The sequence below is a fragment of the Physcomitrium patens genome, chromosome 2, assembly GCF_059467195.1.
Source record: "Physcomitrium patens ecotype Gransden chromosome 2, ASM5946719v1, whole genome shotgun sequence".
NCBI classification, from domain to species: Eukaryota; Viridiplantae; Streptophyta; class Bryopsida; order Funariales; family Funariaceae; genus Physcomitrium; species Physcomitrium patens.
Genome location: NC_143411.1, coordinates 12835065 through 12858555, shown reverse-complemented (window position 1 = coordinate 12858555; position 23491 = coordinate 12835065). Strand labels below are relative to the sequence as shown.

The 23491-nt window shown below is 39.8% G+C and overlaps 4 protein-coding genes across 4 annotated transcripts; 3 read left to right on the top strand and 1 right to left on the bottom strand.

The window, feature by feature from the left end:
- The first annotated feature begins 1699 nt into the window (after positions 1-1699).
- LOC112278922 (vesicle-fusing ATPase) lies at positions 1700-9370 on the top strand. The gene is made up of 21 exons (XM_090247024.1): positions 1700-2726; positions 2981-3065; positions 3222-3272; positions 3615-3782; positions 4181-4335; positions 4527-4635; positions 4831-4930; positions 5042-5097; positions 5246-5311; positions 5733-5815; positions 5990-6123; positions 6292-6367; positions 6826-6960; positions 7077-7208; positions 7475-7535; positions 7701-7760; positions 7940-7998; positions 8198-8285; positions 8576-8698; positions 8848-8916; positions 9116-9370. Exons 2-21 carry the CDS (start codon positions 3015-3017, stop codon positions 9266-9268), a joined length of 1929 nt encoding a protein of 642 aa, XP_090103150.1. The 5' UTR covers positions 1700-2726; positions 2981-3014; the 3' UTR covers positions 9269-9370.
- Positions 9371-11303: 1933 nt separating this feature from the next.
- LOC112278274 (uncharacterized) lies at positions 11304-14559 on the top strand. Its single transcript, XM_024511523.2, has 6 exons — positions 11304-11489; positions 12012-12117; positions 12587-12697; positions 12913-13080; positions 13484-13714; positions 13827-14559. Coding segments are annotated over exons 1-6 (999 nt in total). The 5' UTR covers positions 11304-11487; the 3' UTR covers positions 14208-14559.
- Positions 14560-15170: 611 nt separating this feature from the next.
- Positions 15171-16640, bottom strand: LOC112278281 (sm-like protein LSM2). The gene is made up of 4 exons (XM_024511536.3): positions 16615-16640; positions 16348-16492; positions 16008-16166; positions 15171-15587 (listed from the first exon to the last, which is right to left on the bottom strand). The coding sequence occupies exons 1-4, from the start codon at positions 16638-16640 to the stop codon at positions 15468-15470; spliced, it is 450 nt and encodes a 149-aa protein (XP_024367304.2). The 3' UTR covers positions 15171-15467.
- Positions 16641-22186: 5546 nt separating this feature from the next.
- Positions 22187-23491, top strand: LOC112278946 (light-harvesting complex-like protein 3 isotype 2, chloroplastic). Its single transcript, XM_024512887.3, has 3 exons — positions 22187-22722; positions 22905-23042; positions 23147-23491. The coding sequence occupies exons 1-3, from the start codon at positions 22200-22202 to the stop codon at positions 23398-23400; spliced, it is 915 nt and encodes a 304-aa protein (XP_024368655.1). The 5' UTR covers positions 22187-22199; the 3' UTR covers positions 23401-23491.

Here is a 23491-nt window from a genome sequence, read left to right as displayed (position 1 = left end):
AATAATTACAAAGGCTGATGGTTGTGTATACATGTGCAAAGAGAGAGAGAAGTATCAAATAGTATTAAATATCCAAAATGATACAATAGGTATTATTACCATATTTATTAATATAATAATATTAAAAATATTAATAATTAATTTTAAATAAATATTACTTTTTAATTGATTGATTTTTCTTTCTTTTATTTATTTATTTTTATTTTTATTCAAGTCTAATGCTTGCAATACCTATAAAAGTTAGATTATAGGCATTCTAATTGAAACTAATAGTTAGTGCAAATAATATTGTCTATAATTTGTCAACTTTGATATATGAGAGACTATTTTTGGATTAATATTTGTAGCTTGATACTTAGTAAGAAGAGTTACCATCTATTGTTGGTTTAAGCTAAACAACAAATTCCTTGTAAACTAAAAAAAAGTTGAAAAAAAATCTTCTAATCTACCAAAAATTTAGACTTGCTTACATTCAAAGTATCCAAAATTTAGACTTTTAGGTCTATTAAATAATAAGTTTTATCCTTCTTTTTTAGTGACATATATTACCAACTTATATAATTATGTTTATTGAATTGTTATCCAATCAATGTAAAATCTAAGCTTAACAACTAATATTTGTTAAAACTATTTTTATTTTTATATTTGATAGATCAAATATCATCAATTGTATTTATATTAAATTCACCAAATTGACTGAAATGTGCATATATTTAAAGCATTAGCAATGATAATCTAGAGTTTGAATATAAACATAATTACTTTTTGTTAACTTATGCTTAATTTTTAAATTTAACCAAAATAAACAAATAAGTTGATTTACTTCTCTCATATATCAAACTAGTTTGTAATTGCTAGCTTATATGTAGAAAATAACTCAATTTATTTCAACTTTGTCTTTCAAATAAAATCCTTTGCAAAGTCCAATAATATGTTAGTCTTTCTTACTGATTAAATTGTATCCAATTTATATTTGAAAAACCTTTGTAGTATAATTTTTTCTATATAGAAATTTTTTCTATATAGAATTTGACTTCAATCTGACTTTAGTTTAATTTTAAGCATTAAAATCAAATACTACCCAAAAAATTGTTTTGCATTCATAGATTAATACTTAATATTGCCATAGTTTATCTAATATCTTTTTTTAGATAAAATTTCAAAATATCAAACAATAATTGGAATACAAAAGTCATTAAAAAAAACCACAAAATTCCTACTATAATTCATAAGATACAGTAATCAATTCTAATTAAATCATATCCATATAAAAGCAATGTTGATATAATGCTACAAAACTCTTTCATATTTTATTTAGTCTGTTGAGAAACACAACAAAATAAATATCACAATTTTAAAGTATTCTCCACAACCCTAGTTTTTTTTTTTTTTTTTTTTTTTTTTGTACATTGTTACATCAGTCTTTGAAGATGTTATTCTGCACTTACAATAGCGAAAAAACAAAAAACAAAAAAAAAAACAAAACAAAACAAAAAACAAAATACACACAAGCACAAAAGATCTGACGTGTTCAGCAAGGTCAAAATTTCTTCCAACGCGTTCCTCTGGGAAAAACCATCCAAAGCCACGACCCTCGAAAGACCATCAGAGTTCGGTCCTGACGAACTGTTCTCAAAACCTACGCAGCACGGCTCATTCTTATTTTATCAAAAGCCCCTCGATGTTGTTGATGTTGTTGTTTTGACGAAATTGTGCTTGCCGCTGTCTGGATTCAGCAGCGTTGCGCACCGGCAGGAAGGGCTTGTTACCGCTTGTCGTTGTAGTTGTTGTAGTTCTTGTTGCCTGGAGATAGACGATCTACTTCAGCCACGATGTTCAGGGATAAGGCCTTGCCCACCATGCTGGTTGTGAGCACACCTTCGCAGGATTTGGCGCTCACCAATTGTGCATTCTGCTCGCGCGGCCAATTCGCGCAGTTCAAACTACCCAGAGCGGACTATGGCATGTGCCGTGTAGGCGATCAGCTTGTTTTCAAAGTGCTATATCCTTTTTTGACTTCTGCTAGTGTATTTTGCTGAAGCAAGTTAATCAGATTGGGTTTATGGTAGATCTGATGTTTACTTGCCACATTTCGCTGAGTTGGAACTATTATGCAATCGTCTTTTATTTGTTTGTTTATTTTGTTTTGTCATTTTAGAGCGTTTGTTCGGTTCTACGCGTAAGCTATCTCAATCTTGTGTGAGGCTTGCTAAAGTTGGTGAAGCGGCCGTTCGAGATTTGAATACCTCGAACCCTCTGGATTTGTTAGCTTTGGCAATCACTGAGATTCTAGGTTTGAGTTCCACTGTGATAACGCCTGTCAAGCAATGCAAGTCACTGACAATACGAAGTAGACAATGCGGTGGCATACCATTTCTCATTGAAACTGTCGTTGAGTGAAATGGATAATCGTTGATTTTTGCCATTTAGTCATCGTATCGCGAAGTTTCTTTAAAAAGATTCTGGTGGGGAAGTTGGGGGAGTGAACTGGATAATTATCCGATCTGGTCTTTCGGCAGGCAGGATGGTGTGGCGTCTTAGGCTTCTTTTGCATTCTGAGATTGTATCCTACAGTTTGGATCGCCTAACAAGTACTTCTAGACGATGTTTTAGCCTTGACCTAAGATTACTCCGCATGATTCCATCCAAGACGGTACTCTCGCTCTCAATGCCATCCAACGGCGTTGTTTGAAGGTCTCAAACGGGGACAATGTCTCTGTCGAAAGGTGATTATGGATCCTTTATGTCGTGTACTTTCTTATTTGTACCTGTTGACAAGGCTCTGTTTGGAGTTGGATACTCTTTTTTTTTTTTTTTTTTTTTTTTTTTGCGTTTGCTACGGCACTGTTCTTGTTCTTTCCCACATGTAATTCTAGGGCTAAATTTAGAGTTATTCTTCAGTTTTAATGTGAGTGAATGTAAGGGGATTGGGTAACCGCCTGGCGATTCCTCTCATGAGCCTGTGTTATTGCTTGCTCAGATATGCGCTCCCATCATCCAAGTTCGGTTTGGTGATGATCCAAGCCGAGCTGGATTTCGTGTCGAAAGGCAAGAAACAGGAGACGGTATGATGGAATCTCAGTGTGAAAAGATGCCATTTATTTTCCTTGCCCTTGATCTATAACTGAAGTGTACTTCGGATGATGCAAGATTATGAGTGGGTGGGTAGAAGCGTACTACGTGATCAGCTGGGTGCATGACATTGAATGGTTGGCATGCAGGTTGATGCAACTATCATCTCTAAGGAGCTTACAAAACGGTTCTCCGGCCAGGTGCATATGCGCATGCTGTTTACTAGGTTGTGGAGTGCATGATTTACAGGGTTGTGGACATGAATAAACCTGTCCTTTGAACCGTCTGCGGCCATTGTATGAAACTAGAAGCTTGCTCTAAGTTTACGCATGTGTCGGAGGCTACTCTGGTGACGGATAAGCTTTTGGCGATTGACGGAAGCGCTGCAGACATGAGAATTTGCGGCTGTTGTTGTTGTGAACATAAGTGTAGCCAGAAACTGTTAGCTGGATAGTCGTCATCTTTTACGTGGTCGTGCACCAGCGCAGTAACGCAATCATTGGGCGCAATGAGGTGAGGTTGAGTCTTGGGTGTATGTGTAGGTCTTGACGATCAACCAGAAGGTCTCTTTCGAGTACCTGGGTACCAACTTCACGTTCAATGTCGTCACGGTGCTAGTGGAGGGCCGTCGTGAAGGAGAAGGGAGCGCGGGTCTTTTGACCGAAGATACCGTTTGGCAGTTTGAAACGCCTGCTAATTCCGGCATCAAGGTCAGGCATTGTTCAGCATCCAGTTTGTTTTCTGTAAATGCCAAGGGTAGGACGTCAGGTGTACGAGTTTTTTCAAGTGCCAAGATTGCTTTGGTTGATCTTTATGAATTGGTTGATGTATTTATATCACTATGGATACCAGTGACCTGATGGATGAAGCCGGAAAATAGGAGTGTAGTCTGTGTGGAGTTCACTGATTGAGCATTGGGTTGTCTGTCGAGAGTGCTGAAAAGTTTTGATGTGGTGCGGAGACAAAGAGTTTGCTCCAATCTGAGGAACCGTATCCTGGATGTGCAGTTCGGAACCAGTTAGATACAGGGACAACTTTTCACTGACGGTTAGAGGTTACGAAGCCGTATTTACATCGCATTCTTATTAGTTGTGTGTGCTCCACACAGATAGTGAACCAAAAGGGGGGACGAACCACCAACCTGTTCAAGACGAAGGAATTTAATTTTCAAAAGTTGGGGATCGGTGGATTGGATGCGGAGTTTGGCGACATTTTTCGGCGAGCGTTTGCATCCAGAGTTTTCCCGCCCCATGTGATTTCGAAGTGAGTTGATGACACGCCTTTCCTGATAGGGTTTCTTTTGTTTCATGATCATGACCTCTTGGCTGATTGCAGCAGCCTTGAATAGGTTCAGCAGCTTGCTCCTCAGTACTGTATCTGTGGCTTTGTGGTATCGAAGTGTTGGTTGAGGCGATTGCTAGCACTGAATAGCAAGTCCTCACGGAAATGTTCAGGTTGGGAATTCCACACGTGAAAGGAATCTTGCTCTTTGGTCCTCCCGGCACTGGAAAGACCCTGATTGCGCGGCAGATTGGAAAGTTACTGAATGGGCGTGAACCCAAGGTACAGTGTCCATTTCCATGTTGAACTCTGAGGTCTTTCGCCGCTCGAATATCATGGTTCTGTTGTTGTTTGGAATCATGATTTTTGCTCACTAAGAGAATCCATGTTTGTGTCCGTGCTTTGTGTGGAGGGCAGCCATACAACCGACCCAAAGGTATAGTGTCCAGTGCTGAATCGTTGTCTTTTTGACCACAGGTTGTGAATGGCCCTGAGGTTCTTAGCAAGTTTGTTGGCGAAACCGAGAAGAATGTGCGAGACCTATTTGCGGATGCCGAGGCCGAGCAAAAGTCGCGAGGTAATGTTTGTCTGTCAGATTGGAGGTATGAGCGTTTTAAGGTAATGGAATAGGCCGAAGTGCACACTGAGGAGATCTAATGGTAAGGATCTATCTTTTGTTGTGTTTCAGGTGATGAAAGTGATCTGCATATTATTATCTTCGATGAACTGGATGCGATATGTAAGGTAAGAACAGGTTAGATGAGCAAATGAATCGCACGGTTAAGTTGGATGTGTTTTATTTTAGGTTAATGTGACCCGTCGAGCTTGTCCTCAGATGGACAAGCTGTAATGCTGACTCGACGGTTCTCATTTCCTGTCGTGTTCTTTCCAGGCTCGAGGCTCCACCCGAGACGGGACAGGTGTTCACGACAGTATTGTGAATCAACTTCTCACAAAGGTATGCTTTAATATACTTGGTCCATTGTTTATACTAAGCTGATTCCAACCTGAAGCCTTGAATATTAGAGAGCTAGAGCGAAGTTTGATGTTCATTTTCGTCTCCAGGCACGAAGGAACGATTCTAGTCTAAAGAACGAACCTGGAAGTGACTATGTTATGCTTAGAATTTTCATCGGTGCGTTGTGATGTGTCTGAATGTTTCCTGCGGTTCCGGATCATGAGCATTTGGAGTTGATGGGTTCTAGTAACTGCTCCGAAAAGTATTAAAAGAACAGAAATTAATGTTGGCAGTATGGGGCATTTTCCCCACGGAAAACTGAGTGTTGTGTCGGAGCTATCATCTTTTTATACAGTGGTTGAACGGAATGTTTTGAGCAGAAGAGATCTGTTATTTATCGTGTATCTTGTCATGGTGACAGATTGATGGTGTCGAGGCTCTAAACAACATATTGCTGATCGGTATGACTAACAGGAAGGACCTTCTTGATGAGGCGCTACTCCGGTAAAGCGGTTCTTTCACAAGCTATAAATCCTTCACCTTTGTTATTTGGGAACATACTGGCTGTTTACAGCTTGGGTTTTTGTAAATAGTCATGTGCTGTTAATTAACTCACAGATGCCTGGACTTGGTTTGTTATTATGTGTTTAGTTAGTCTGATCTTCGTGATGTTTGCAGGCCAGGACGTATGGAGGTCCAAATTGAAATCGGGTTGCCAGACGAGAATGGTCGCGTTCAGATTTTGAACATACACTCTAACAAGATGAAAGAGAACTCTTTTTTGGGTGCTGACGTAGATCTGCAAGAACTTGGTAAGCTGAACCTTTTCAGGAGTTTCTGCCCGGTTGTGGTCGTTGTGTAATGTTGCTAGCTCTTGTACAGGTCACAAGAATTGTTAGCTGCAAATATATGCAGATTTGCTTTTGTGCATGGCATATTCTTGCTGTGACGGATCATCTGACCACATTTATTTGGTGCAGCGTCCAGGACCAAGAACTTCAGCGGAGCAGAATTGGAAGGTCTGGTGAAGAGTGCAACCTCTTTTGCTCTAAACAGGTGATTGGATGTTTGCCCTTCACAGAGAGAGTTAGTTTGCCCCTCTTGCGTGCAAGTTGTTGATTATTTCTTGGCTTCGTCATGAAATTTCTATGGCGTGCGGACATCTTGTATTTGCATTTTACCTTGCAATAGGCGATGTCTTGAATTATGGAGATGAGACGGAAGGCTTGTTGGTTTTGATCTCAGAAGCCGACTGCTTGTTAATGTGAAACGTGCTCACAAAATTGCATCGTGGAATTGTGAAGTTATTGAAATGAATCTGAGTTGCGTGCCTTTCGAATGTCGAATTTTCATGGTTTTCAGTGGTGGTAGTGCTCAGGGTTTGGGTTTGGAATGAGTTGTTTGATTTTAATAAAGAGTATTTCACTTCCAATGAGCATAAGATGTTTATTCAACGTTATATCTTATCTCCCGTCGTGGACTCACAAATTCTAAACTTCCTATTCTCTTGGCAGGCAAGTGAATTTAACGGATCTTTCAAAACCACTCGACGAGGATAATATCAAAGTGACAATGGACGACTTTTTGAAAGCTCTTGATGAAGTGAAACCTGCATTTGGTGCAGCTATCAATACGCTGGAACTGTGCAGGTGCTTTCTCTAAGTTGTCGTATTTTTACATGCCATCATCACATACACCCGGTTGCAAATTCTTTTGCCACCCTTTCCTAATTTTCACATACTGTTGGGTGTTTGTATTTTATCAGGCCGGGCGGCATGCTGCCGTGCGGTGAATTCCACAAGCACATTTTGAAAACAGGAAGAACGCTTGTGGAGCAAGTAAAGAAAAGTGATCGCACACCCCTCATGACATGTATTCTGGAAGGACCTTCTAGCACGTATGTGGTCATTCCAGCTTTCAGACTTCAATGAAGATAAAGCACGACCTGTTGATTTCTTTTCCTTGTTCTTCACCTGAATTTTAACCAGTTATTATATTTGAAACTAATTTAGAGATTGAAATAGTTTTTTACAAGGCATGCGCAGCAGAACTAGAAGGATTTTTTTAGTGTTTGCCTTCTTGTTTAACATGTTCAAATCACAGTGATTTGTACATGCTATACTTGCAGCATGTTCTGAAGTGGCCTTACGGGATCATGTGCAGGGGGAAAACAGCGCTTGCTGCAACTATCGCCATTGCAAGTGGGTTTCCGTTCATTAAGATTGTAAGTTCATTTCCTAGCTTTCCTGTTAGTAAACGTAGTCACATTCTCTGTGATTTTGCATGTAGACACGTCTCTTTTATGAAGCGGTTGCATATGTAGTGACATAAGAATGTGTCCAGGTTATTCTGCAATGGTGGTTAAGCTAAGTACAAATATGTATTCCAGGTTTCTGCAGAGAACATGATTGGTTTGCAAGAGCCTACGAAAGTTGCCATGATTGCCAAGGTACATTGCGTGAATAGGCTTAGTTTAAGAGAACATTAATTGCTGCATTTTCTTGGTTTTAGCATCATAAAAAGGATCGGCGACTGCCGCACGTACAGTATTTATGTCTCCCCTCGTCTATTTTGTGTGCAATTCTCCGTACGCCTTCGTGATCTATGTCGTTTGCAATGGCTTTGCAGGTGTTCGAGGATGCTTACAAGTCTCCCTTAAGTATCATCATCCTAGATAACATTGAAAGGTCAGCATTAGATTGGTGACATTGGATTGCAGATACTTTTGTTTCGAATGGATGAAGTACTTTGTTAGTTTTCTGTTGTTGGCAACTGCAAGTTGGAGGGTGGGTTACTTCAGCCTTCTCTCGTTGTGGGAAGATATCAATTACAGCATTTGAGAGCATCTGCATCAAATAAATGTGCGGGAATGTTATCCTTGTGCAGGTTGATTGAATACGTCAGAATCGGTCCTCGTTTCTCGAACCTTATTTTGCAGACACTTCTTGTTCTATTGAAAAGGAATCCTCCCAAAGTAAGTGGTCACTAAACCGTTGTAACAGGTGCCATCCTTAGTTGTGGAACAGTAAGTAGAGAAGTAAATGTGAGGCAGACATGCGCGGCTTGCTTTGAAGTTTTCATGCAGTAGTTTTCGGCTGTTGGGGGCATCTGCGGTTTCTTAACCAATTTTTTATCCTTTATAAGGAGAGCCATTACTCCTCATGATTAGTGAATTGAAATACGAACTTGTGCATTGCAATGCTTCTGCTTCTATCCGAGTTGATTGTTCTTTTGTACTTGGACCCGTGTTTTTTCTCCCTGCAGGGCAAAAAGCTCTTCGTCATTGGGACCACTAGTGAGAAAGATATTCTTGAGTCGATGGGTTTGTTGGAATCTTTTAACGTGGATCTGGTCGTTCCCAGGTTGAGATTGAACGACATGAGGGAGGTAAAGATGGTCCTATCACAATTAGCAGTGGAACATATGGAGAGGCTTACAACTAAAAGTTCAAATATTTTTTGGAGTATAATTTGCACTTCATTTCCACCTGTGGCACCATTGTTGATCTTGTTTCGATTTTGGATCCCGTATTGCAGATTTTGCAAGCTCAAGATGTTTTCGATCCCGAAGATATTGATACTGCTTTGGAAGCACTTGGTCCAGAGGTTCGTACCCTAAGCCTAAGCTGCCGGGCGTTGTTGGATGGAGGTTAATTTTGTATAGCATGTTGTGTAGCAGCAGTATTCTTAATCTTCTCTCCGTGATTTTGAACTTTGTATGTTTTGGATTATTCTGCTTTGGCTAACCCTGATTGGCTTTTGAGATGAGCTTCGTATTCATATGATTTTGGGGTGGGATTTACAGATGCCAATCAAGAGACTATTGATGTTGATTGAAATGGCCGTACAAGGCAAGGCAGGCGAAGATGCAGTTTCCATACGTCGGGGCCACAAAAGGATAGACATTGACCACTTCTTTGATTGCCTGCGGGACATTGGGCCTTATGCTCAATTCTAGAAAGTGCTGTCAGACTTTCAGTAGCCTCAAAGTAACAATTTGGGAGTTTTCCTCTTAACTAGGCTTCTCCGTGCATTGTTAACAGTGGTGATATATTTCTCATGTTTGTGGCCTACTTTTTGTTTTGTAGATATTTATGTGCATGTGTTAACATCAATATTTGTCTACTTCTCCTCGGGCCGGACGGATTTGGCCGAAGAATTTGCAGTGAGTGAACCCAACTGGCCTAGTGCCCACGCATGTTTGATGAGCTTTGGTGCCCATGTTCCAGAAAGTAGGATGGAAACCGTTCTCAGTCTGTTGGAAACTGGCTGTTCTTCTCTGTGCACAATCACTTTGGTGACAGCCGCACTAAAATCCAGTGGAGTCCGATGCGTGGCTTCGAATTTTACCACCCTCCATGGCACGTTGCATTCTCTGGTTATTACACATTCGTAGTAAATCGAGTGATAAGTGGTAATTCCAGGGCTGATAGTTGTAACTCGTGTTTAGAATACACTCTTTTCTGCCTAATTGTAGAGGTTGTTTTTCCTGACGCTATTTTTAGCACCACAAATAAACACTGCTTAATCATGTATATACATACCAGTTACAAACGAGCATTTCTTATAAATTTGCCATCGGGATCATGAGTATTATCATTAGTATCTTTTACTGTAATTGGTTATGGAAAAAATTACAATTTTTCATGTACATTATTTTAGTACATGTATTTAGTGTCAAAAGAAACAAATATGTCTATATACACGCAAGTCTTTTAATTGCTATATCTAAAAAAACCAATGAATTTGGAAATCATATTGCTAGGCCAAATATTTAAGAGATTTTTATGTCAAATAGTCCTCTATAAAAGACCATGTCCAAAAACCTCTCAGAGGCACTTTGTTTAGTAAAGAAAAATTGTTAGTTTTGATTGTTAGATTTGAGGGATAACATGAAGTGAGAAATGGCTATGAAGTGAACTAAATAATTATTTTTATGATTCCAATCACAAAAATCATATCTTAATTTTGGTTGAAAATAGTAAAAAAGTAAATGAAAAATCAATTAAAATTAAAATTAACAAAAACAACAAAATAGCTTTTATTTTATTTTATTTTATTTATTTATTTTTTTGTAAAAATGGCCTTTTAATATGGATCAGATACAAATTTACAAATCTATAAACTTCATTTGTAAGCCCAATAAGTTAAACATGCATTAAACGCTTTGTGTATATTGTAGATGAATAATAATAGTGATATTTTAAGAAATATATATATATATATATAATATTTTATTTTATTTTTATGAGCATTAAATTATATATTAGACTTTCTAATGCACATGATATTCTAATACCACTATAATATGACCTGTTTCACTTTCATCATATTATGTATTTTAAATCTATTCTTAATAAAGTATTTCTTTAGGAAAATTGACCGAGAAAAAATAAAATAAAATAAAAATGATGTAAGAAAGCCATGTACACACATGTCAATCCACTCGAATATACAAAAACCATCCACAATTCATCCAAAATATCCATATATCCATAAATATTGATATAAATCCACTACCCTTACTTAGTAGTGCTCATGGCCAGAGATTATCACCATAAATTGTAAATATAGGGAAAGAAGAAGAGGAAGCGCTTTGATGACACCACAGACGCACACCTGGCTAGAGCGACCCATAAAAGGGACCTCCACAAGGATGAAAGTACACATCCATATATCCATCCAAGAGATGATAACCGTTCACCAGAGGCCCTTAGACAGAAACCGAGTCGGGGGAAGTGGCCGCAAACTAATAAACTCTCCCACGCGACAGCGGGCGGATCCGGCCCGCGATTCAGAGCGCGCGGCATTAGGAGCCTTACTGCCGTGGGCCGTGCGATGGCACATCGGACGACCACGCGCGGCTCCGTGGCGCGCGTCCAGGGTGGGGCGACCTAACGACTGGACGCGGGGGCTGCGTGCGAGGCTGGGCCGCGCAGGAGGGGAGTGTTGTTTCATTTTCCGCCAACTTCTTCTTTTTGGCTGATTGATGATGATGCTGTTGTTGTTGATGTTGTTGATGTTGTTGTGGGTCGGCGAGGAGAGAGGGCATTACGCTGTATAGTGGCCTTTGTGTCGCCAAGTTTCTGGGTCCTGCTGCTTCTTTTACCGGATTTTAAGCGAGGAATTTTTTCTGACGCAGCAGCGCGAGTGTTGGGGCCGTGTTCCGGATCGCGCATGTGAGCGTCGCCGTCGTTGGATGCGTGTGTCTGTTTTCGAGAGAGAGTGAGTGAGAGATTTGGTCTTCAGGTTCTAGTTTCGTTTATGTTTTGTTTATTTATTTATATATATTTTTTTGTTTGTGAGTGTGTTTTCATTGGGTTTTATTTGGGGGGAAGGGTTTTTTATTTTATTTTATTTTATTTTATTCGCCTGGGTGCGGAGAGGGATTAGGAGGTTGGTTGTGAAGGGAGAAGGGTGGTTGAAGGAGAGGGAAGAGGTCTTGGTGTTTAGGTTATTGGAGTAGAGAGTTTTGCAATGGGGTTGGGAGTTGGGGCTTGTGAGGTATTGAGTGTCGAAGTTTTGGGGAGGTCTTGGGTATGGAATATTGGGGTTATGGTAGAATTTGTGTGTTGTTGTTTGCCTTTCGGGTTTTTTTGGGTGCTATGGAAGTTGTTTGACTTGATTTTGCTGTCAGTTGTATGTGATCGATAGCGGTTCTGACGAAGAGACGCGTATGGCATATTTTTTTCATCTTGCAGGATGAGTTACACGGAGGAAGATACCGCGGGGAGGCCCAAGCTTAGTCTCCAACCCCGTGGATCTGCTTCCGACACTGCTTCACCTTCCCCAGCCAAGTCAAGCCGAGTAAGTTTGTTTTTTTTCTTTTTGTGGATCTGCAATTTGTAATGGGTTTGCGGCAGACAGGGGCGTGGTGTGAGCTGAAGCATCAGAACGGAGCAATCTTTCTTAGAGTTCGCTTGAGGACTATCATTTTAGATTCAGGAGTGGTTCAAATGCAGCATTTCTAGTCGAGAGTATGGTCATGGCACTCTTTTTTTTGCTTTTTATTCTTTGTAGTCTTCCTGCAATAAAGGAATGTTTGGATTCTACCTGTGGGGTTCAAACTGTAAACTTTAATACGAAAAACATGCCCCTTTTATGCCTAGACTTCTCTATTCAATCAACCGCACACGCCATGGAGTTAATATTCTACCCTACACATCTAATAATGAGATTTTATCCCTTCAATGTAGTGAGATTTTTATGAGGGACTTCAGATGGAATTTGTTTTTGATTGTCCTATTGCTTTTAAGACATGGTTCCTTTTTTGCAGCCTAATCCCTTCGGTGCAGCAAGGCCAAGAGAACAAGTTATTGCAGAAAGGACAGGAAAGAAGGAACAAGAGGTCTTGAAGGAACAAGCTGCCAAGGAATGGAAGAAAAATGTGAGAGCTGGTGTTGTTGTTGGCACTAAGTTGGCTTGTTTTTGTGTTTGAGTTGTCTTCCTCGGTCTTTGACATTACGGTCCTTCGAAAGCTTCTGTGAGTGTTGACTTTAATGGCATCGTTAATTCTGAGGAATGACTGACCCGAGTTTTAGTCTCCAGTCTCCCATGCACATCGCATCGCTAGTTACACTTTCTCATCCTGGATGTACGCAGATTGTTTTGACTGAACAACAGCGTGAGGACAAGAAGGCTGCTGAAGCCGAACTGGCTTTTGCTAGAAGTGAGCTTGACAAAGAGGTGGATCCAACAAAGTCTAAAGCACTCCGAGAGGAGGTTAACCTAATGGAAAAGAAACTTGACGAGCTACTGGTGTCTTTTGAGGTATGCATGTGATCTGTAGAATCACCCAATCTTGCAGTAGCCTTAGGCATGTATCACCAATGACATTTTGCTTCTTTTTTGGCTGCATGGACATAATTTCAGAAGCATTACCAGATTTTTCAGTTGAGTCACGGAAGCTGACATATTCTAGCCCTGCAATAACGGATTTTACTTCTTAGAGCTAAATATTTGTTCCTTGGATGTTGTCCTTAAGTTTCCCAGTCTTTTCCACAGTTGCAGTTTACTACTTGAAATGTATTGGTCCTTGTGTTTTGAATTTATTAATTGTCTTAGGTGCTCCGGATCCTTCCGTTAAATAATTGTCCTCTTCGTGATGGGATCACACTTTGTTAACTTCATTCCGAGTCCTCCGTGCCTGACTAACGTCTCTCTCAATGTTCAGAAAATTGCCGTGCAAACTGCTCAATCTGGAGGGTTAAGACGTCCTCGGCGTGAGGAAGAGCGAGCCCCTGCTGCTGTCGCGCCTGTCTACGGTGGTGGTGAGGCCGAAGGCTACTCAAATTTTAGTCGGGGTCGTGAACGCGATGGAGGACGAGGAAGCTCATATGGTGATGCTTGGGGCGGTGCTAAGGGTGGCAACAAGGGAGAACAAGGATGCTATCACTGTGGAGAGGTTAGTGCATATCCTGTTTGAGCTAATTTCTTGGTGCTCCTGATCATACAGCTACGAGGCACTGTTGGTTTGGTGAAGTGATAGCAGTTCCTCACATTAGTATGGCGGTCAGGTTGGACATTTCCAACGCGAATGCCCCAACGGAGGTGGCAGTCGTGGAGGTGCAGGAGGGTATGGTGGCAACTTTGGGGGTGGTGGCGGTGGTGGCAGAGGCGGGGGTGGCCGTCCATGTTACACATGTGGCCAAGAAGGTCATTTCGCCCGGGAGTGTCCTCAAGGTGCCAATGTTGGAGGAGGATACGGTTCCCGTGGTGGCGGCAGCTACGGTGGGTCTTACGGTGGTGGTGGATATGGAGGAGGCTATGGTGGAGGCAGCAGTTATGAGGATAATGCTCAGTATGCTTACCAAGGCAGCAGCTATGGCGCAGGAGGATATGATGACCGTGGTTACTCATCTGGTGGACGCAGCGGAAGTTACAACCCTAACTGGTAGTTTAGAATGTGAATAGCAGTAGGGAGTTCCAGCCACTGTTTGCATAAAGCTTTTTCTAGAGTGTTGAGGTAATGTGTAGCTGAGAGTTCTTCGACTGTTGTGGACATATTTTGACTGCATCTGCATTTGTAAGACTGCTATTAGTAGAAGCGTTGGTGTACAAAATAGTGGTAATGATTCAAGACACCATCAGTTTCTTTATAGCAATTTTGTAAGCGAGTTTTCGCAACCGATCATGATTTTTGTGCATGTTAAATTGCACGAATAGCATGTGGTTGTTTGGCCAGATGGATGTTTTCAATGAAGGGATTTTATACGACTGTACCCTGAACGTTTTTGGTACAATTTTATATGACGCAGAGTCACGCAACATCGGAAAGGCATGTTCGTCAAATTTGCACACCTATCGTTGTTTCCATACAAGACGAATTTTAAAGTGGGCATTGGATGCATACAATGGACTCTTCTAACTGTTCACAGCTCCGTGATGTAATCCAATACAACGTTCTACACAAATCGTGGAAACATTGTTAAGAAATTACATAGACAGAAAGTGAAGTAGGTGACGGGAAATTAAAAAGATTTAAAATACTTCAGTGAATAATACCCAGCTGGAGCGTGTGGTAAGTGTGCATTAAGTCTGCCTACCAAAAAATCAATGTAGACAGGTAAAATGTAGAAGTGTTGGGTTAGCAACAGTTAATCTGAATTAAAGCCAAGTAGAAAAGACTTTAGAAGCAGACAACAGTTTGTTTCAAATTTATTTTTGAAAGCAACCTACTATCCACGATTCCCGTACCTTTGTAAGCTCTAATTTTGTTGAAGTAATGTGCCTGAACACGATCAGAATAACTGAATAGACGCAAACTACAGACTTCTCATGCATAGCATGGATCTTTTTGAAGCAGATAAACAAGCTTCATGGAAATTTCCAAGTTACTAAGACCTCATTATAACATGTCGTGAATAAAAAAGGATGAACTCGAAAGTTGCACGGCTGTGAAGACGACCCAAACAAGGGCGTCAGACCAGGAACAACGGACATTATTTGTCGAGGCGGACATATGCCAGGAATCACATCATGCGGTAATTTACGACATACATTCTTAGAGGGTCAAGACTTTTTCTGAACTGTATCTGTACAAAAGATTTGCATCAAGTCCAGTAACCTCCTATTCGCTCGGCTGACTGTCAGCGGACTATCAGACTTCAATATGCTGATTGCGTCCATCACCATGCCCGGATTTCGAAGCTGGCGATTTATCCACCACGAGCCTCCCTCCTTGTCGCATCATGCAGAATATCAACATCCACACCATCAGGTGGGAGTTGCACATATCTGACCACCGAACCTCGGATGAAGCAGTTCTTAACGGAAAGCTGCAATTCCGAATAAATAGTGAACATCAACAAAAATAGCGTCAAAAGTATCCTCCCTCAAGACAAACATCAAACAGATGTTTATAGACATCTCAACCCTAATCCTTAGTGAATAGAGTTTTCCGAAGAAGGAATAACGAAGACGAAAATAGATACAAAACCCAATCCTAACCTCTCGGTTGGTTGTGCACCTACAGGGTAAGCTATGGATCTAATCCTAATAAAAAACCAACAAATAAACCAACGTTTCCCATCATACATTTCCACTTCTAAGACAAAGTCGTCCCTCACATCCATACAAAAGTGTCTGAATCTAATCAAGCATTCCATTTCATTGCAATATTAGGCGAAAACGACACCAACCAACAATGCATTCCCACACAGAAAGGCTACAAGAGCGAGAGATAAAAAAAAACTAACCATGTGAGGATATTTTGTATCGTCAACTACACGCGTATTCTCTAATTTGATATTGAGGTATTGATCAACCGAGTGCAGGATACCACTGATGGCCAAGTCATTTTTGAGCTCTACAATCACCTCCTTGCCGACCAGCTCCTTGAAATATGAAAAGAAAAGCTGCACAAGTGACTCATGGAACGCACCCCATCAGAAAAAAGTTGCAGCGACGCGCATGACAACGAGAATCCAAATAAATCGTTAACCCTAACTACAGGTTTACACTAAAAACTACGTGGGGAGCACACAAAGAAGCGGAGGGAGAGGAACTCAATTGAGAAAGGGAAGAGAACCCACTTACCATGGTGCTAAGCTGGCTTTGTGTTTCGATGCTCAGCTCGTGTGCGCGAACGATCAGCCCGCACTCACAATGCGGCAAAGGCCTCTGGTCTCCAATCTCCGCAACATATGAGCGTCGGAGTGCTTGGCTTCCGGAGCTCGAAACCCTGAGTTAGCTTGGGAACACGGAGATGGTATGCGAACACTTTGGGAACCGTTCACTTCACATGTGCACAAAGTGAAGATGCGAACGCTATGAGAACAGAGTTCCCCTTGCAATACGCTGAACCGTGATGCGAACACTTTGGGAACCATAACAAAATTGACAACCCAGAGCCCCCTGCATTGAAATCAAATTCCAGGTAGAATACAAGTAGTTACATAAAATTGTTTTAATATTTATAGAAAATCAATTGGAACAGCATGAAGCAAATGCATCAATATCTTTTGTTTGGTTGTTTGAGTTCTTCCCAGTACCGCAATCAATGCTCTCTGTTATAAGCGTTTCATATAAATTTTTGTTAAACAATTATCAAATTTGATAAATAAGGGGTTTTTATTTTGTCTAAAATTTCTTAATATTTTCCATGTTATATATATATATATATATATATATTTATAGCTTAACATTATTATTTAAAAAATTACTTTTAAAATCTCCAATTTACAAAAATCATAAGGGTAGATTCACTCATGTCAACAGCATGATTATTTCAGCACTATAAACTTATAAAGATATAATAACATAATGGTATAACCACTAATATAAGTGTGTGTATATATATACACAACCATACAATACAAGACCTTAAACCATGAGATTAGTTTATTTTTTTAGAAATATTACATAAAAATTATAATTAATTAATTTAAAAATCGGTTTACAAAATTGTGTTATTGAATTTTATTTCACCTGTATATAGAATTCATTTTCATTATCTTTTCTTTTCTGGAATCTGAAAAACCACTTAATTATAATAGTTTTCATGAGATCATACTTTAGTTGTGCATAAACATATTTTGTAAAATGTTTGATTTAATTAGCACATTTAGAATATGATAACACTTGTAAGATGTTTATTACAATTTTTTTACATAATTTCAAAAACATAAAAAAATAAAATTTGTTGGTGTTTTATTTATTTACTTATTTAAAAGAAGTTCTATTTGTCTTCAAAAAAAATACATTCAGTGTAGAAACCAGATTATTTTTACTATAAAATAAAATTTAATACATTTGTATCCACTCTATTTAGAAGTATTGTAAAAAAAACAATTGTATTGGTGGCTCAAGTCAAATTGTAAATTCATTCAATATATATGTAAGAATAAATGTAAAAGTCATTTTTCTTTAAACATTTAGTGTATAATAAGGGATACAATAAGTGGTTTAAAAAAATAAAAATAAAATTTCTATATCAATACTACCAAAAAATATTCTTTAAAAAAAATGTAAAATCAAAATCATAGATAATAGTTTAAGAATACCATGTACCAAGTATGTAACTAGAACTATACATACATACATACATACATACATATTTAAGAAGTTGCTAAAGTAATATCTCTATGCTATTAATGCAACACCCCCTTAGATTCTCATAATTAATTTAGTCTACTCCTTGTCTTCCCTCCTTGTTCCTAGTTCCTACCTCCCCCCCCCCCTCCCTCCCCCTCCTCATTTCTAATCCACATTCTCTTATTCTCCACCTTTATTCCCCATCTCAACCCCTCCATCCCTATTCTCAATACTTAGCATTGTGAATGGCAACAATGACCTTAAACGTAGATGTTTTTTTTTTTATAATTTTTGTTTGTGACTAAAACATTGTTGATATTGCATTGCAATCTTCAATTTGTAATTAAAAGATAATACATCTTGTTTTAATTTAAACACTATTGGATCACTTGATTGTGTTATGTGTACTTCTTGAATCTAAAAAAAATTCAATTGAAATTTTAAATGTGCAAATCTTTTGAAATAGACATCATATATAAAATCCACAAGTGAAAGCTTTAAGGTTCAAAGTTGGTTTCTTGAGTAAGAAATATGACTTACTTTGAAAGTTGTATATCATTTTTTATAGAATAGAGATGAGAATGGAGACATGAAGGGGAAGAGGGGGTTTGGAATAAAGAGTAGAAATTAGGAATGGGGGATATGGGCTAAAAACATGGATGGAAGGATTGAGAATTAAGAGACACAAATGGCAGATAGACTAAATTAATCTTGAGAACCCATGGAGGTGCTGTGTTAATAATTTGAAAGTGTTGCTTTAGTAAGTCCTTGTATGTGAATATATATATATATATATATATATATATTTATAACACATTTTAATTATTAAAATTAAATATTAGTAAGACATAATAATAGAATATGTGTTTCTAATATAGAATGTATTAGTTTTGGATAAAATTCTCTATTTTTTTAATATATAATAGGTGCATACATAACATATTACATAAAATAATTTATATAATTACATCATTAAATATTTATTGAAATTAAAATAAAATAGAAATTTTCATTTGATTCAAATATTTATAAAATACTTACAAAGTAGATATAAAATTTAAAAACATTATTGATTCAAATAAATAGATAAAAGTTTAGAATTAAAGCTAGTTAGAATTTGTGTTAGGTCAATACTTGTGTAAATTCAAAATTTGTACAAAGTTGAGCATGCAATGGATTGATCTTTCTACATTCTTGAGCAAAAGTATATTTTTTTATAAACTCATGTATGAATAAGTTTGAATAGATTTATACTTTTAAGTAATTTATGTTGACTGAATTTTTTCACAATTTATTTAACTAAATTCTTAAGTAGAAAATTGTTGTTATTACTTGATATGAGTCAAAAACTAAATACAATGTAAAATTAGTCACATTTTTCTTAACAAGAATACATTAACAATAGTTATAGAGAGAGTGCAAGGAACTTAAAAACAAATCAACATGCACAATACAAACATCCGTGAAGAACTGCAACAACAACAAAAAAAAAAAAAAAAAAAAAAAAAAAATTGCACAACTTCCAAGTAAGTCATACTTTATATTTGAGTCATGCTAATTCTGACAAGTGGTTAGTTATAAAATTGAAAATGCTTGATTTCTTGATGAATTTTCTAAATTGGCAGGAAAATTCTTAATTTCTTACCTAATGGCATCATGGAGTTGAGGCAAAATGTGAATTAAGGTTGTATATCATGTAATACAAATGTTTTCATTTGTGTTATCATGTCAAGATTGGTCGGAAATGGGGGGGTACCCTAAAATGGGTCGGCTACCTTCACGCCGTGAGTATGGCGGAAGCACCTAACGTATCGTAGATATTGAAGTGGCGGCAGAACAAGCGCATTTTGATACAGAGTGTTGTCATTGGGCCGGAAACCAAGCACACATGATCCCTGGATTGAAATTTCGACAGGTTGGCATTTGCATTGTACTCCTCTGAAGGCTTCAGATATAGCTTCATAGAATTATGAGAGTCAAGCAGATGCTTCATCCCGTCGTCTGACGGGTATTTTTGTAGTGAATCTGTCTTTCAAAACAGGGAGTAGGAATCCATGGACAGCCTGTGTAGATAGTCGAGAGATGGAGAAGAGTTGATGAACCAGTGCACACCTTGTTGCGATGGTTCATGGAGGGTGAACCTTCCAGTTGATGTTGCAACTTCGGGTTTGTAGATCCTCTCGGAATTGCAAATCACTGGATCGCGTATGCCGAATTTACAGAGGGCAAAAACTCAAATCTTGATGAGAAAATCGCCTCTCATTACTGTAGGATTGGGAACTACCATCAAGTGCTGGGGGAGAATATTCAACTCCTCAAATCTTGTGTTCACTTCTAATCATGTTGGGTCTTTGTATCAGAATACCGTTTTCTCTTTGATGAAAATGTTACAGACCTAAAACCCCTTCTCTCTACAGCTCACTATGAGCATTGCGTTGAGAAGCTTCTTGACCTTGGCCGTGTTTATGACTGGTCCTGTCTTTTTGACTGGACGTGTCGGAGAAATATCACTGCTATCTCGATGAGTAAGATCGTGATGTACAGCGGATAAACACACATTGTGACATCAAAGAATTCATTAGTTTAGGTTCTATCAAAAGTTGATTAGCTGGCACTGCCCTTTAAGCAAGTTGCCCAATTGCATAGTGATAGGAAGAAGAGAGACAATCTGTGGCCAGACACTGCCTGTTTGTGAACAGTAGTAGTAATTAACATTCTGAAAGCTTGACGACGTTCACATGAGCTTTAGTTCTAGGAGAAGCGGTATCTTTAAGTTCTCGAACAGATGCTGCAATAGAGATGCATCGCATCACAGATCTTTCGAAAGTAGCCGAAACTGTAAGGCTGTGGATAGAAATCGTAACAATTTTTTTTAATCCGCAACTAGACAATCTGACGAATCTTTGCAAATGGAGTCATCCACGTCCCCTGATCCCAAACGAAAATTGGTGCAGAGAGTTTGCCCTTTAGAATCTTTGCGAGTTTGAGAAGGTCACGCTTGTGAACCTTTCTTGTCGCAATTCATTGCCAGTTAGACTCTTTTATGCAGCAGAGAAATCCAGCAGCGAAAGTATCCCACATTGTTGGTGTTATCAGTTAAACAATCAAGTCGAGTGGCACGGGAATTAGTTGTGCAGATTCGTGCTTTGGAATGGTGGAGTTTGAATTGAAGACCTGACCTAAAAGTGGTTGGTTAGTGGTTAAATAGCAATGATGTCAGTGCTTGCAAATTAGTCTATGTCGTTTCGTCGTAGAAATGTAGTGGAATCTATGTGTGGATTGCAAGTATGACGAACATCATCAGGTTTATAATTCCGAAGTCTCTAACGACAACAAGGCTCTTAGCTCAATTTCACGGTACGAAGCTTAAGAAAGCGAAATTTGTCTCACGGGGAAAATCGAGGATGATGCGCTTGGATTAGCTGCTGCTTAAGTTGGTGACGGCATCTTCACAACATCTACCGTTGCGAAGAGACAAATGCAGCTAGATCAGAACAAGTTCGATGTTCGTGACCACCTATAGAAAGGGAAGCTGATAAGGCAGTTAAAGGATACCAAGGATTTCATTCTACCTTCAGCTAAATATTTCTTTCTCCATCAGCGAGATGATGAGGAACAATCCATGTCAAAGGTGTAAGCCTGAAGTCCTATGGAATGTAGGTCACAAGTTGCATTTGTATTCGGATTTTAGAATACGAAGGGGATGGCTATGAAGCGCTCGATCCCATCGACTCGTCAGCGAAGCTAAAAAAGTTTCCAAATGATAATTTGGTGTTACTTTGGTTCAGTCGCAAGTAGGTAGTCGGAAGCAGAGCGCACAGAACGGTGAAGGTGTTCCAAGGTTGTAGCCCGTCAGTGGCGTCCACCTCGACACTGTTCAATTCCCTGCGAATATCAACACGTCGTTTACTCCGATTGAAATACCGAAGGTGTCCTGTATCATTAAACTACTATCGACAGAGCAGCGTTCACGAAGATCGAGTCCTGTGTACTGGACCTGCACTTCGATGATCCTCAACTCCAGATCAGAGACCACTTGAAGAATTAGCGGAAAGCAACATCGAATTTTAATTCGCCCCCAGGGTTTCGGTGCTCACCACACTTTCTACAGAGCGATGCGGTGAACTTCAAACCTGGTGATTTCCAGGACCTCCGTTGAGTACCTGTATTGACATCTCAAATGGGAAGAGACCTGGTTTGGGCAGATGTCATATTTAGACTCTTATCCAGGCTGATAGACACCGTGCTCTGAGCGAGTCGGTTCGTGAAGAAGAGCTCAGAAGCTCATCTTCTTAATCTCTCATAACCCCCTGCGCTTCCTATCCTCGGTGCATCTTCCGTTTATTTGTGAGGATATGGCAGCCATGGTGACGCTTGCGAAGCCGTTGACTGGAGCAGTCGTGGCCCCAGTGGCTAGTGGAGGTGCGTTGTCGCCCAATGCAGGGAAGTCGTCTCAATTGTTGGTGTCATGTCGGAGATGGCAAGGGAGGTACAGGACTGTGGTGAATGTGGAGAGCACGGGGTCCAGGTTTGTCGTGAGAGCCTCCGATGGCGAGGGTTTGGGCAGCGCTGCGGACGCGGGAGGCAATAGTATTGTCTTGGAGGTGGCAGGACTGCCCGAGGAGCCGGAGACGGAAGGAATTGGAAATCTAGCCCCTCCAACTTCCTCCCCCAGAAAGCCTTCCCCTCTGGCGAAGGGTGGGACATTGGACGGACCGCAGGCCGAAGGGAAGGCCCCAGCTGCCGCTACTCTTGGCAAAACCTCACCCGCGTTGTCACTAGGCACATTTGACGATCCCAGGTGGAAGAATGGTACATGGGACCTGTCGCAGTTCACGACGGATGGCAAGACTGACTGGGACGCTGTTATTGATGCCGGTATGCCAAAATCTTCTTGAAAATGCCGCTTCTCTTTTGGGTTTCGTGGAATGCCGGAGCTATAGTGTTTCTAGCGGCCTCTCCCAATGCGGTGCTACGCACGCTTTGAATGTTTGCATAACTCACTCAGACTGCTGAACTTGGTCTAATTTAAGAATGGTATGGTGGTTCTGTGCTCGCAGAGGTGGTAAGGAGGAAGATCCTGGAAACCAATCCCGTATCATCAAACAATGAGGACGAGGTTGTGTTTGATACATCGATTGTGCCATGGTGGGCGTGGGTGAAGCGCTTCCATCTTCCAGAGGCAGAGCTTTTGAACGGTAAACCCCGGTGTTATGCCTGTTGTCTTTCGAAGCTTAGTGTTCTTGCCTTGCCCAGGATTTTAGTAATGGCATCGAGCTAAAGTGAGACTCTTGCATTGCAGGTCGGGCTGCAATGATTGGCTACGCTTCGGGCTGGTTGGTCGATGCTGCAACTGGTATTGGCTTGGTTGACCAGCAAAACAGCTTCTTCGGCAAGTTGCTACTCTTCATTTCGGTTGTCGGAGTTTTAGCCATCAGGAAAACTAGTGATGTAGACACCATTAGAGACCTTGCGAAGGAATCCACCTACTATGACAAGCAATGGCAAGCAACGTGGAAGGATGCCAAGGATCCAGAAAAATCTGATGCATTGTAGAAGTGCCCTTCGAAATTTTGCACATATTTATGGTTGAGGATGTTTCTTGTTTGTGCCACGCATTATGAAAAGGTAATTCAGGTTACTAGAA